Source organism: Delphinapterus leucas, chromosome 9 (genome assembly GCF_059928025.1).
Source record: "Delphinapterus leucas isolate spDelLeu-1000000601 "Yukka" chromosome 9, BTC_Dleu_Yukka2, whole genome shotgun sequence".
Taxonomy (NCBI): Eukaryota; Metazoa; Chordata; class Mammalia; order Artiodactyla; family Monodontidae; genus Delphinapterus; species Delphinapterus leucas.
This window is the reverse complement of record NC_143137.1, coordinates 18,073,152-18,088,661: the sequence shown is the minus strand read 5'-3', so window position 1 is coordinate 18,088,661 and position 15,510 is coordinate 18,073,152. Positions and strand designations below refer to the sequence as shown.

At 41.3% G+C, this 15,510-nt stretch overlaps 1 protein-coding gene across 9 annotated transcripts in view; it reads left to right on the top strand.

The window, feature by feature from the left end:
- Positions 1–15,510, top strand: part of CALD1 (caldesmon 1) — a 181,230-nt gene that overhangs the window by 72,216 nt on the left and 93,504 nt on the right. For 7 of the 9 annotated variants that reach the window (XM_089917367.1, XM_089917365.1, XM_089917364.1 and 4 more), the window contains one exon: positions 15,395–15,506. In XM_089917367.1, the coding sequence (XP_089773493.1) occupies positions 15,436–15,506 (71 nt within the window). In that variant the 5' untranslated portion in view covers positions 15,395–15,435. Of the gene's footprint in view, positions 1–13,311; positions 14,725–15,394; positions 15,507–15,510 lie in introns of those variants that run through there. The other 2 variants (XM_089917366.1, XM_089917376.1) reach the window with 1 other exon arrangement.

The window sequence follows — 15,510 nt, the reverse complement described above, 5'->3', positions numbered from 1 at the left end:
CTGGAGACAATAAGGATTGTTATAAAGATTTAAACTGATATTTATAAAGTTCTTAGAACTGTGCTGGGTACATAGTGCGTGCTATAGAACCGTTGGCTAACTAAATAAGCTCCATCTAGAGTGCACGCTAATATGAATTCACTTGTAAGTTTATTCTTGTAAGTCCTCACAGCGCCTAGCCTGACACATGATAGCCATTAAGGAAGGACTGTATAAATCAGGGGTCACAAACCAGCAGCCTGAGGCCCGCACTGACCTGCAAATGTGCTTCCTTTGCCCAGCATGGTTTTCTTAAAATTTTGAATTTGAATTCTTTTAGGGATGCATGCATTCTCCATTTCTCCATAGGCCACCACTCCCCAAGTTTGTCATCCCTGGTGTAAATGAGTGAACACGTAATACATGAGCACTGCTACAGTTAGCGGCAGCTTTATGGCTCATTGGAGTAGGCAGATGGAACCAATGAGCCATTTCCACTCCCTGAGGCCCTACCTGATTAGTCTACCCATTCCTATTTATATACTAGATGTCACAGAACAGAAATAGAAAATAGGATAATTTGAATAAGTACCTTCATGAAGCAGAGATGTGCACTGCCTAATACCGCAAGATCATTTTCATCACGGACGGAGTTAACAAAGGCAATGTCAGCCATGGCCAGCTAGGTTATGCTGGGGTCAGGGACAACTCAAAATTTCAGTGACTTAACCAACAAAGGTTGGTCACACATGCTTTCTCTCTAACCCTGGATAGGCTGGGGTCTCTGGTCCACATCATTGCCATCCTTACTTGGGGACCCCGGCTGAGAGCTACTATCTGGAAATATTGCTGGCTACCATGGTAGAGAGAAAAAAAGCTCTGAAGGGTCTAATATCAACAATTAAATGGTCTGCCCCGGAAGTGACATGACACTTCTGCTCACAACTCATTGGCTAGAACTAGTCACTTGGCCCCAGCTGACCACAAGGAGGCCCAAAGTACAGTTCTGTAAGGTGCCCAGAAGGGGTAAAACAGGAACACAGGGCAAACAGCACTAATGGCCAGAGCCGTGGAATTTTGGAACTTGGATTTTTAGGCCAGAAGCTTGTCAATAAGTTCAGCTCAGCAGCCGTTCCCATGCACCTATAAAGGCAGAGCAAAGCACCCAGCACTGTGAGGGGATGTAAGAGGAGATGGCAGACCCTGACATTAGGCAGCTTCACACTTGCTCAAGAGAAAGAGAGGTTATAAAGCATTTGAATAACAAAGTCATATAGTATTGACCATCAAAAAGAGCAGTGCTAACAGTGCTGCAGAAGTTGAAAGCGAGGATGATTCTGGAATAAAGATAGGACTGAGCTACACTCTAGAAAAAGATATGGGATTTGCAGGAGGAGTGGAGGGTACTTCAGGTTACAGGAGAGAGGAAACAGGGACAGAGGCCCGGAGGCAGAAATACCAGCTGGATTGTAGCAGAACTAAGGAGTTGGCCTGGCTGTGAGTTGTGTTTGCATGTGAGTGTGAGTCAGGAGAGGCATTGGGTACAGTGGAGCCATTCCACGGAGGGCCTCCGAGGTCGACAGGAAAACAGGATGGTGGCGTGTGGGAGAAGATCATCCCTCCTCACTAACCCGCTTCGTAACCTAGGCACCTAAACCTTCCAGGCATCAGCTTATTCCCCAAACCAAGAGTCGTGGATGCCCAACCTTCCCAGATCCCCAGGGCAGTCATTGAATGGAGACAGTAGTAAACCTTGGGTCGCTCCTGTTTCCAGTTTCAGGCATATTTGATCGCTCATCCTGCTAACAAAGAATATTCAAGTTCAAGTGAAACAGCCTCTCATTGCTGGGGTCAGTTCAGCCCTTTTGCTATGGAACATCTGTTTTTGAAATTCGGCTGAGACCCTGACTTAAATCTGATTAACTTAAAAAGCAGCAAGAGAACATCTTGTTTTCATGAATGTCCAGGGGCTGCGTGTCAACAAATTAAAGGTCTGTTTGCGGTATTCAAAGTAGAAAAGCTGGTCGTGAGATATTCTGCCACTGGAGTAAATTTATTACGGGCTGTTCATTTCTTGGAATCATGAGCCAAAATTTGAAAAAACAAAGTGGGCCAGCTACATTTAAATCAGCAAATTTCTGCTTGATGGCGGGTGAGAAACATGCTTTTGTTGTCAGAAGGTCACTGAGCTGGATGATTTCTAGAAAGATGCCCTCCGCTTTAGCCGTGTGAAGTTAATATCTTAAGTGGCTTCCCTGTGTCTATATCAATTCCAGCAGATAGTATCTCATAGGTCATTATTTGTACATTACTTACACAGGATCTGAGGTTGGAGAGAAAGGGTGAGAATAGTTCACCATCCCTCAAACCTGACTAGCTACTTTACTCTTCATTCCCTTCTTTAGGACAGAAAAGTAGAGAAGAGTTCGATTTATCAGCACCTAGAAGACCATGTGCCTGGCAAATAATAGATGTTGATATATATTTAATAAATACAAACTCCAGTCTCATACATTTATGTTCCCTTTATGAATGCATGTCTGTAGTGTATTAATATCATTCTTGTTTGAAAAAGCTATTACTGCTTATATCGTATTTTAACCCAAAGAAAACCATTAGTCACTCCTGTAGTTCTCTCATAGCAGCTTGTAATTTTCGTTCCTAACCCTTGTCGCAGTTTGTATTTTATTTATTTATTGCCTGTCTCCACCATCAGACTATAAGCATGGTGAGGGCAGGGTAGTTGCATTCACAACTTATTTGCTACACCCAGTAAGGTAGCAAATGGTACTTCATAAATGTTTGTTGAATGTTTTTATTGAAGTTATCATTGTGATGATGGTTGTAGAACCTTTACCACTCTTGAATATATATGAATTTAAACACAGTGAAGAAGACATTAGGGCTTAAAATGCAGTTGAATGTGGAGAGGCTTTTTGTGTGATGACACACTCCCATTCATTTGGCCATACACTCTCTCTCTTTTTTTTTTAACATCTTTATGGGAGTATAATTGCTTTACAATGGTGTGTTAATTTCTGCTGTATAACAAAGTGAATCAGCTATACATATACATACATCTCCTCCCTCTTGCATCTCCCTCCCACCCTCCCTATCCCACCCCTCTAGGTGGTCACAAAGCACCGAGCTGATCTCCCTGTGCTGGGCAGCTGCTTCCCACTAGCTATCTGTTTTACATTTGGTAGTGTATATATGCCCATGCCACTCTCTCACTTTGTCCCAGCTTACCCTTCCCCCTCCCCATGTCCTCAAGTCCATTCTCTAGTAGGTCTGCGTCTTTATTCCTGTCTTGCCCCTAGGTTCTTCATGACCTTTTTTTTTTTCTTTTAGATCCCATATATATGTGTTAGCATACAATTTGTTTTTCTCTTTCTGACTTACTTCACTCTGTATGACAGACTCTAGGTCCCATACACTCTCTTGAAGGTCATGGTGGGATGCGTTGTTCTAACCATCTCTATGTTCTCAACTGAAAGTTGTCAGCCCACATCTGCCATGTAGCTGGCCAAGATTAATGTCAAAACACATGGCAATAGTTTAGGATTTTTTTTTTCCTCTCAAATAGTTAACTCATTCCTGGTAGAATTAAACCTATGACATTAGCCTTATTAGTAATAAATTTTGATCCAGGAAGCTACGTGGTAGAGGCAGTACAAGGATCTACAGTCAGAAAGATATTTCAGGTGTCTGATAGGCATATAACTTAATGTGCTTGTCTGGTGGTCACTGTTGACCTTTCTGATGGTCAAGCAAAATACCAACACTTTAGCTTGAGTGGGAACAAAGTGGATTCACTTGCTCTATTTTACCTTGGCTGCCTGTGTAGACAGCGTTGAAATGGGACTGACTTGTGGGTTCTAAAGAATCTCAAGAGAAATGCTCATTCATTTACAAGAGGTGCAATTCCACATTACTTTCTTGCTTTGTATACTTGAAAACATTCCCAAAGAAACAAAGTTGGATGCAGAAAAAATAATGGGAGAAAAGAAAAATAATACTCTGAGTTCTGAACAATTCTACTTTAATAGGTTGATCTGTCTGCCAGCTGGCCTCAGTGTTGACTACTTGTAATATATACTTTTGGTAGGCCGCAAGTAGTTCTTGGAACTGTTTATATTAGATTGCAGAAACTTAATTATTCTAAAATTGGCAGGACTCGCTTCGGTTACTTAATACAAAGTTGCTTAGTCATCTTTATACATGGTGTGGACAGCATTGTTTAAGTGTGAAAAATTGGGAAATGCAAATGTGCTCCAAAGAGATTACAGGTCAGGTAGAAAAATAAGAAGGTATAGTTGTTTCAAGATGCTTGGCAGGTGTTTGCCACATGTTTTAATTTGACAAGTTAGGTGACTGTTGAGTTGAAGTCCTTGATTACAAGTATTTTTCCATTTTCTTTGTGGATTTTGTCAGAAGTAAAAAGCTGCTGCTGCTGCTTGTTAAATCATATTCTAATCCTACATTTTGCAAAGTACATGTTTCCCAGCAAGAGTGTGAGGAACTCTAGAATCAACCATCGGAATAGCTTTTCTGTTTTCCGAAACAAAGAAAGATGTCATTTCAAGCCGGTCATCACAAAGATCCTTCTTTTGAATCTTCTGATTTGAACACTTTTCTTACTGTACTTTAACTACTGCCTTCCAAGTGCAATACAGATTTATAGAGCTTCAGCAAGGAAAGAGGCAGGCAAAATGAGTTTCTTCCATGTATTTTAGAGTCTGAGATGGCGCCAGAGGTCTCCAGTTTTTCCAGGAATGCCCATGGCAACCTCACACTCTTCCTGTGACCTGGGCAGGGGCTCCTAAGAGAGATGGTGAGAAAAGATAAAGGTCCTGTAGCCAATGGGTAGTGACACCAAGCCTGGGAGGGTAGGTTCCCAAGAAAACATCCAGAACAGGGCCTTATGTTTCTAATTACTGAGCACGGTTACAGAGTAAATTCAGGCAACACTTTTTTAGACTGATGGAAGCATTTAAATCAGCTCTGAATGTCAGTGTTTTCTAATTATGATGGAGGAGTGGCAAGGCATCTCCAAAGGCCTTGGAAATTTGGGGCGTTTCAGTTCAACCCTAATTCTCTTCTTTTCTTATTCAACATATGTCTTCTTTGTCCTTCTTTTTCTTTGAAGGTCCCAGAACAGACTGATTCCCTCAGTTACAAATGTCTAATACCCCTCTTTCCTGAAAACAGAATGTCTCTCTAAGACAAGTTTCTTTTCCACTAGAAGAAAACAACTACAACTACAAATCACAGTATAAAGTAGAGCTTCCTAGTGAACCACCATCCCCAAGGTTACTAAGAGCTCAACTGGAGGCATGGCCTTTTGATCATGTCTTAGCCAAGTTCATCTGTTTACCAATGAAATCCAAAAATAAGCAATGCCCCGGAATCCATTTTAATTCAAGTGTGAACTTAGTGCTGACTATAAGAAAAAATAGTCAAGAACTTTGAAGGGTCACAAAAATGAGTAATAACCTCAAGGAGATTATAATCTTATAGGGAAGAGAGATATATACTTAGTCATTAAAATACCAACTCCAATAATATAGGTATCAGTACAAACTCTTATCAGTGAGTACAAGGTTCAGAGATCCTGTAGTCTCATGCTAGTCTTAAGCAGGCCTGCACTATGAGGCATTTCTTACTTGAAGGAAAGTCCAGAAATTCCCAAACTAACAAATGGGTGAAACTACCATGTAAATGATTCATGTGAAAGGAAGGAGGAAGCAGTCTAGGCACTTTTCAATTTATTATTTAACTTCTTTGCAGATGTACATGTTTAAATTGTGTATTATGTCCAAAGACATAAGGGATAATGTCCCTTGGTTTGGTTTCAAAGCTTATCGTCTTAGATTATAAACTCCCAGAAGATAGTCTCTGACTCGCTTCCTAATTCCAGAACACAGTAAATGCATTTGATGATCATGATGAATAGATGTTTAATAACTTACTAGGGAATAAATAGTCCCTGATCGTAATAGCATGTCCTCCATGTGCAAAAATGTTGCCAGTAACAGAGTACCTCTAAGACATACCTTTGAATTGTTCCCAGCAGTGTAAATGGATGTGCATCCTGCCATCTAAACTCTGTCACCTTGCTAATGTCTTATATTAGCAGAATATCTGGCTAAGGCTCTGGATCTTCTTGTTGATCTCTAAATTGGAAATATTAGATGAAAAACCAATCACAAGGAGCAGACTCATGGGTTACTGATATTTTTATAGCCGAGTAGACCAGAAAGGCCAGAGTCATGCACAAGTAAAGCTATTGTTATGTAAAATATAATGACCTCTGTACCATGTCTATAACTGGTAAAGACCCATGGCCTCCGATCTTTTGTTCCAAATAAGCCACTCTTAGGCCTTGTTATGCAATTCGAAGTGTGATCTCTCCTCAGACAGTATCTCAGCTTCTTTTGCATTCAGTGAGCATTCATTTCACTTTCTCAGTTGCAAGTGTGCTCAGAACGGCAAGATTGCAGATCCAAAAGACCCTCCATAGGAGAACAAAGAAGTTACTAATGAGAGGATTAAAAGAGCACATCCGTGCTTTGAAAGGCTGACCCTACCATACCCCTCATTGTATTCCATCTTCTGTAGGAGATTGTAAGGTCTTTGAAGACAGACACCATGTCTTACACATCTTCATGTCTCTGAACTGCATAACATTACTTTCCGTGGTAAAGTCATTTTGTATTAGGAGTTGGAAGGCTTCACAGGGGGGCTGTCCAATAGAGCTTTCTGTGATGACAGAAATGTTCTCTGCATGGTCTTACATGGAAGCCACTAGACACATGTGGCCACAGAGCACTTGCAATGGGGCTGGTGAAGCGGAGGCACTGAATTTCTAATTTAATTTTGATTAATTTAAATTTAAACTGCCTCATGTGACAACTGACAACCATATTGGGCAGCACAGCCTTAGGATCTCAAAAAGTATCTTTTCACTACAGCCCTAAACAGATGGCTATTTCACCTCTACCGGACTATTGCCAGTAATGGGGGTTCACATTTTCTCAGCAGCCCTACCCATTGTCGAATAGTTCCATCGGGGTCAGGATCCCACCCTGATGTGACATCAGAATTAACCTCTGTTATCAGGCATGCATTTAGAAAGCACATTTATGAATTCTTTAAGCATAGCTATGCATTTATTTTCTTACCTGGGTGTAAGAAATTTCTTACAGATTGGTGTAGAATTTCTGTCTGTGGTAGGATTTGCTCCCACGTCTTTTGATGCTTTTTCTCTTCCTTAGGAACCAAGAGAGCAGCAGGGACCACATGCCTTTTCTGATTTGATATGTTCTGTTCTGTGTCTTTCGGCCTAATTCTCCTGGAATTTGCCAAAGAAAAGAATTTCAAACTCTCGAAAAGGGTGCCAAAGGAACCGTGTTCCAAATTTTCACTTCTCTTGCTCTTCTAAGAAAACTTTTCAGGTTGGCTTAGAGATTGGCCTAAATATCAGTCCTGGTTTCCCACTGATGGGTCATGGTTAGGGAACTGATACCAAAGCCCTATTTGTCTCAGTCTCCTTTCTTTAAATAGAGGTGAGTCTACTTTTCTTACTTGGGAGGGTCAGTGATAGCCATGGGGTTTTGAACAACTTAAAGTGTTCCAAATGGGTGGTAACACTTGGAGATGACACATAAAATCCCTAAGTGTGTGGTCTTCCCCAGTGTGGAAACCAGTGTAGACAAACACCATTCCTTCACAAATCTAACATGCCCAGTACCTGCTCCTCCTAAGGTGGAAGAGAGGCCACAAAGACCTTTACTTTTGTTACATTAAGTCTTTCCATTCTCCTGTTTGGCAAATGGAGAAATACAAGTAGAGAGAAAGTAATGATAAAAGACTGAGCAGGGGAGGAAAGAAAGAACAAGCCATAACCTGTTAACCTGCTCTCAGTAGGGCATTGAGTTCTAGATTCCAATGATGAGAGAAAAGAAACAACTTGAGAAGGCAGAGCTCCTCAGGTTGATCCCACTCATTCTTATTTCTATGTTGCTCGTCTTGACACATGTGTCTCGGTGACTGCATTTTTTTTAAGTAGCACAGATTTTTGGAACAAAGTGGTGAAGGTTGAGCTAAAGCTAAGTCCAAACGGTATGTTAGAATCCATGTGTTTATTTGGTTTTTGATTCCCAAATGAACAATTTAGCTGAGAAAAGAGCAAAGCAGGTTGATAAATTGATTTTTTTTGAAAAAGACAAAAGTTCATTTTCTATAGTCAGAAAGAAAACACTGCCAGATTTACTGCCACTACTGCAAATGTGGGTTTATATAACTTTTGAGATTCATATATAGTCTATTACCAAGGTCTTTAATTAACTTTGTAAACACTGATCAGTCAGTAAAGTACAGAGATGAATCAGCTTGAGTTACATTTTCCACTCTCAGAATGGTAAAATCGAGAATAAAAATCCAGTGGTTCAAATCAGCTGCAATTTCTGAGTGCCTGCTATGTCGCAAGAGTGAAAAGATTTTTTAAAAGACTGTATCTATTCATAAGATACAGAATCTTAAGAATGAAAGCATGTGGAAAGTAAAATATAGGTAACATATTTAAGTAGTAGTTAGAACAACTAATAAGCAGTGGCAAGGCAGTAGATTATTAATTATCAAAATGAATGATGGATATTCAAGTAGTGAGATATCACTACCAAACTAGAGTCCTCAGGAAAGGCATGAAGGCAGTGAAATCTGAGCCAGAAATGCACAACTGAATAGAATATGGACGATGAAGAGGATAGGGGCTCTCACTCCAGATGGATGGAATGGTATGAATAAAGGGGCAGAGGTAGAAAATTATATAACACATTTGAGAGGTAATAAAATAATTTTATCTAGGGTGCCATGGGATGATCAGCTTGAAAGGAAGGTTAATGCTTTCTAAATCAGAAAATTAGAAGAGAATGCACAGAGGTATCCAAACACTCAAATGTGGAAAGAAGGAAACATGTATATGCCATGTGTGATGCATCCATCTTTGCTGGATTGGAGAGCAGATACAGAACTGTAGTATTACATGGAGTAGGATGGAACCTTGGACGTTATCTGTCCAACCGTTTCATTTTACAGAGAAGAAAGGCTCAGAGAGGGTCATCCCATGTCTCCTAAGTCTGAGTCCAGGTCACTGTTTGTGGAGTGGGCAATTTAAGGATTGAGGTGAGTGAAGATAATTTGAAGAGCAGAGGTGGAGAATCTGCTGGCGTGTGTTATACCCAGAAATCACCCGGGACATACAGGATGAAGAGAGGCATCACTGAGTTGCAGTGATGGCCCAACTGAAGTTAACATAAACCTTTAGGATAGACAAAACATGGTCCCTGACTTTCTCCCACAAAGCCTTGAATCTCAAGAACAAAAACCAGAAAGCAAATGATGGGTGTGATCCAAGGTCGAAGATGGCTGTGATCGGCCTGGTGGAAGTTTAAAAGAGCAAGAAAGTCTGAAATAAAAGTTCCTGGAAGGCAGGAACCTTTTCAGTCTTCTTCACCATTATATCTCCAGTGCCTAGGAGAGAACCTGGCACATAGTAAATGCTCATCGAAAATTGATGGTATAAATGTTTTTGTGGGGCTTCATGGACGTAGTTGGACCATGTAATTTTACAGTGGGTATACAATGATAACTAGTCAAACAGGGATCTAATAACAGTTATCAGTGTTGAAAGACTAGAGTTCCTTGCAATAATAGAGAAATTCTTATGCTGGAGATGAGGGCACAGTGGATAAGAGGAGGAAAGTATAAAATGAAGAAGCACTAAAATTTCAAAGAAAAGTATGCAATGAAGCGGTCCAGATATGATCATCCTAGTATAAGAATCTTACAAAGAAGTAACAATAAAATAACAGAAGTTTAATAAACATTTGCAAGGTTTGATTTAGTTATCTCCCAGACATGATAATTCTCTGAACTAAACCAAATAGGTTTGAAATTGAAGAGGATTGAATAATTTTTAAGATCACTTCTTACCTGAGTTTAAATGATCCAATGAATTAAACTGGAGATCACTGACAGTAGTCTTCTCAGAATTTCTCAGTAGGAGGTGGGGGAGGGAGGCACCCTTACCTACTTCCTGAAAGGGAAAACAATTCCTAGAGGGGAATAGTGGGTTAGTTCAAGAATATTATTGTGGTTAAGAGCACACACTTTGAAATTCTTTAAAATGGGGATTATAATAGCTACCTCACAGATTTATTATAAAATAGATAGATAAAATAAAACACATATTTTTAAATGGCCCAGCAGAGCTACCAAGCCACAAAATGACATGGAGGAAACTTAAATGCATATTGCTAAGTGAAAGAAACCAGTCTGAAAAGACTACATGCTCTGTGATTCCAACTACACAACATTCTGGAAAAAGCAGAGCTATAGAAACAGTTTTAAAAAAGGCAATGGTTGCCAAGGGCTGGAGTGGGGGAGGGAGGGAAGGATGCCTCGAAGGAGAACAGGGACTGTTTAGGGCAGTGAAACTATTCTGTCTGTTGCTGTAATGGTGGATACGTGACATTTTGCATTTAGCAAAACCCATAGAATGTACAATACAAAGTGTGAAACTTAATGTGATCCATGGACTTTAATTAATAATAATGTATTGATATTGGTTCATTAATTGTAACAAATGTACCACTGCAAGATTTTAATAATAGGCTGTATTAGTTTGCCAGGGCTGCTGTAACAAAGTACCACAAACTGGGTGGCTTAGAACAGAAACTTATTATCTCACAGTTCCAGAGGCTAGAAATCAAAGTGTCAGCAGGGTCCCTCCGAAGACCCCAGGGAAGGGTCTGTTCAACAACTCTCCCCCAGCTTCCGGTAGCTTCAGGTGTTCCTGGCTCTCCATATTCTCATGGCATTCTCCCTGTGTTTCCACATTATCTTCCCTTTGTGTATATCTGTCTCTATGTCCAAATTTCCCCTTTTTATAAGGGCACCAGTCATACAGGATTAGGGCTATCCTAATAACCTCATCTTAACTTGACCACATTGCAAAGACACTATTTCTAAATAAGGTAACATTCTGAGGTGCTGAGGATTAGGACTTCAACATATCTTTTGGTGGGGAATACACATTTCAATGCAAACACAGAAAAAACTGGGCGGGGGTGAAGGAGAGGGAATATATGGGTACTCTGTACTTTATGTTCAATATTTCCTTAAACTTAAAACTAAGAAATAAACCCCATTAATTTTTTTAAATAGTTTAAAAAAATGCCTCAGCACATAGCACATATTCAATTAATGTTGGTTACTTTTGGAAGTTGCATTAACTTATTCAGGGTCCCTGACAGAATAGATTTTATTCTTGATGCATTCCAAGACCAATACTGGCACTGCCCTGAAATCCCAAGGACTTCCTCCAACCCATTCGCCATTCAGTTCATGATGATTTGAAGATAGATAGAGCTTAGCTTTCTCTACAAATTTCTCCCACCAATAACAGAGTACTGGCCTGCATGCCACCACTTCCTGCCTCGACTGTATTTACACCTGTGTGCATGTGCATGCCCACACATACATGCACATACACACATGCACACACATACACAGACACACAGACACACACACACACATGCACACCCACATACACATCTAAGAGGGCTTCTTACCTGACACCAACCATGTCCCAAACAAAAGCAGAAACAGTAGGTCTCCTTATAAATTTGTCACAGAAAATAACTCTAGTGAGGGCCACATGCCCATAAAGGAAAAAGAAAAAAGCTTTGTGAATATAAAACATAGTAATAGTTAGAATTCTTGGTTGAAAGATGCACATCAGAAATTAAACTCAATTTTTTTTTAAGAATCCTAGATTGGATTTAATAAATAGACTTTAATTCCCAATAGATGGAGGGAAATGGAGAAGGAAAAAAAAAGTATCAGAGAATGAGACAAATAAAAAGGGAAATGACAGAAGAAATATTGATAAATATCTTCCCCTCCCCCCAAAAGAAGCTGAGAGGGAAAAGTAGCAAGAAGGATAGGGAAGGGAGGAAGCTTCAGGATGTCTGGCGTGGAGGTGAGACCCAGGAGGTCCACTCACGGCGCCATTCAGCTGGGCCACGGGCTTGGTGGTGTCATTACCCAAAGGAAGGGCAGCGTGTTAAGTGATTTGAAGTCTCTAACATCGACTCATTACTTAGTTGCAGTAGCATAAGCATGCCCTGTTTCAAGAAAATCTGATATTTGAGAACCCATATTGAAAAGACAGGTATATCAGAAGGTAATTGTTCAACTGCCTTTGTAAAGTGCCTCTCTTCCTTTGACAAAAGGAGTCACATCAGGGTTCTTTCAATAGCATGGCTACAATCACCCCAGCGCAAAAATTTGGGTTTTCATAAAACTTTTCAAGAACCCATCTGTCACATTCATTGATACATACATCCCTTTGCCTGCGTTTCTCTTTCAGGCTACTCTGTCCACTTGTGACACTCGTGAGCTTTACTGTTTACGGAAGCTCTCTGCCTTGACATTTCATCACTTCGTTGATGGAGAGTTTGTTTCCTATCCAATGTTACTGGAAGGAATTCAGCATTGGCTGGGGGTCGGGGAAGAAATGAGAGATTACTAGCTGAGGCCATGGAAGCTGCTGCTCCCAAAAGAGGGGGGAAAATCACTTACAATTCTCCCCAGACATGGCTCGCCTCACTTAGGAACAGTGCCAGGGAGGTTCAGAGAAGCTCTGTGATATAAGGGTGTGAGGATTAAGGAAGACCTCTGCTCCATCCTGGTGTGAGACCAACAAAGAGCCATTTTCACAAGCACACACATCTTCCCACTCACAGACACAACACACACACCCCAGCAGAGAGTCATCCCGCACCACACGGTACACAGACGTGCTTTCTCTTCTCCCTCAGGTACACCCGCCACATGTCCACCAAGCAGAACCCAGAAAGGCACCGTCTGTGTAGATGGCGCTCACTCCCTCTCTCCCTCCCCGTCAGTGCCTCACGTACACACTCAGCAGCGTTCCATGAGTAGATAACTGGTTGCGTAGAGTTTCTCTTTTTTTTTGCTGTACGCGGGCCCTCACTGCTGTGGCCTCTCCCGTTGCGGAGCACAGGCTCTGGACGCGCAGGCTCAGCGGCCATGGCTCACGGGCCCAGCCACTCCGCGGCCATGTGGGATCTTCCCGGACCGGGGCACGAACCCTTGTCCCCTGCATCGGCAGGCGGACTCTCAACCACTGCGCCTCCAGGGAAGCCCGGATAGAGTTTCTTTATGGTTGAGGAAAAAAAACACCCAAGTAGGTAATAAAAGCTGAGGAGTAGGAGGAGGGAACGGGCCGGGGGGGGGGGGGGACGTTGCGTGGGTGGAGAGCCAGTGAGCGTGGCCGGCCGCAGTGGCCACACGGTGTTAGTCAGCTTCGCCTCCCCTGAGTGCTCGAAGGTGCTGCTGGGCTCGGCCAGCCGTGTGCATCTTCGGCCTGCTTGCGGATGGATATTCGTTTCACCGCTCATTGACACCTGCACCAGAGGTATAGGCTGAGCAACAGCTGCCACTGCTACCAAGCAGCCAGCATGACTCCTCGGCTTAATGAGGTTGGAGCGAGACCCAGAGGCTTAGAGGCTGCTCTTCGAGCTACTTGGATAAATTAAGAAAAGTGAAATTGTTTGCTTATAGACAGACCTCTTTCTCCCATTTCTGTTTGCTGTTGCTATAGTTATTCCAGAAGTGGTTTATATACAACAAAAGACTTTACTGAAGAAAGGAACGAGAAGCCGTTGCTCTCACTGCACCCAGGGTTCAAGTCATCGAGGTTTGGTCCCACTGCCCCCAGGGCTGTCCTCACGCACCTTGCACTGCGCTCAGAACAGGAACCCACCCCAGGGAGACAAACAGCCTCTCAGGAGACCCTCAAATCACTTTTTTTTTTCATTCTGATAACTATGGAGAGATCAGACTAGAAAATACAAAGAAATTTTATCAGGGTTGATGGAATAATTTTTAAAAAAGGAAAACTGATTCTTTCCTTCATAACTAACAAAGTACTTGGAAAGTACTCTTTCTAAGAGTTAGATAGAAAAACACTGTAAAATAAAAAAACCCCAAATAAACACCCAAATTTGAATTTGTAAAGGATTTATAAGCAGTATAAATAATACCCTAGGGAATAAGAAGGGGGGGAACATTCAAACGTTGTATAATTCTGTTTTGGTTGGCTGAGATTTTATTTTTGTTTTTGTGGGTTTTTTAAGGGGAAAAATGCTTGAAAAATAAAAGAATCTGACAATTTAAGAAGGTTTCTTAACTAGGCTTCAAAGTCTAAGTTTTGCTTTTCACTCCCTCACACAAAGATGCCATTAGGGGATGGCTTCAGGTTTTGCACGTCTCCCTATTTTCTTACGCAGGGCAAATGGCTCGTCTCATGTGCACAGAAAGGGCTGGAAAATATTTTTTGTGATCTGAGTGCAGCAGAGAGTCTAGGATTCCAGAGGAAGTGGAGGCCTCCCGCTCCACACAGGAAACAATCTTCAAGCAGGCCTTAAATGCCAGATTCCAGGCCGAGTTTAACTAACCACTGACAGCTCTGTAAACAAAGCAAGGACAAAAAGAGCCCGCTTCCCCTTTTCTGGTAGTCATTTTGGGTTTGGGGGCTGCAGGGGAATTCTGGAATACTTGACTCCATGGCACAGAAACGCAGGAAAAGCGGAATCCTCAGTTGAAGAGCTGGAAAGGGAAGATCTTTCTGGGATTAAAACTATCACGGAGGAGGTAGGAAAGGATAAAATGGTTGGGTTACAAAGAGCTGCTACTTTTGAGCTCTGAAAACAGTTTGATCATATGTAACTGCTCTTAAAAATGCTGCTGCATTATGTTTATTCGTGGTATTATTGCTGTGGTCTTTATTATCATTCTGATATTAATATCCTTTTAGGATGTGCAAATTGTGCCTGGATACTTATATTATTTCTTTCTTTTACTTTTACTTTTCTCTTAGTTCCTACAAATTCCTTTTCTTGCCACTTTTCTTTTTTTTTCACTCTTTTTCTCCTTTCCTCTTTCTTTGTTCACTTTTTTATAACTTTTGTCTGTAGTTCAGCAGGTTACAAAGAACAAAACCATTCAGTAGCTCTCAAGTGATCCCAGCAATATTTCAAGTCTTCAAACCTCTCTGTCTCCCCCCTTTTTTTTTAAACTGTGATCCTGGAATTTTACTTATTTGTCTCTAATAGTTACATGAATGAGACTGAATTTAACACATAAAGGACAAGGCTTGGCTTGGGAGGCAGAAATTGATCACTGGCTACCTCACTCATCTTCTAAGGTGTTTTTCTTAAGAGTAAAGGAAAAGGGGATAAAGAAATGGTGAGGGGCTGAGGCGACTCATGGGAAATAATCCTCCAACTCATCTATGATATTGATTCTACTTCTTCCCCTTTAGATCCAGACATTATCTGGTCTCCCTAAATCTGAACCCATACCATGGATGATTTTGAACGTCGCAGAGAACTTAGGAGGCAAAAGCGGGAAGAGATGCGTCTGGAAGCAGAAAGGTAA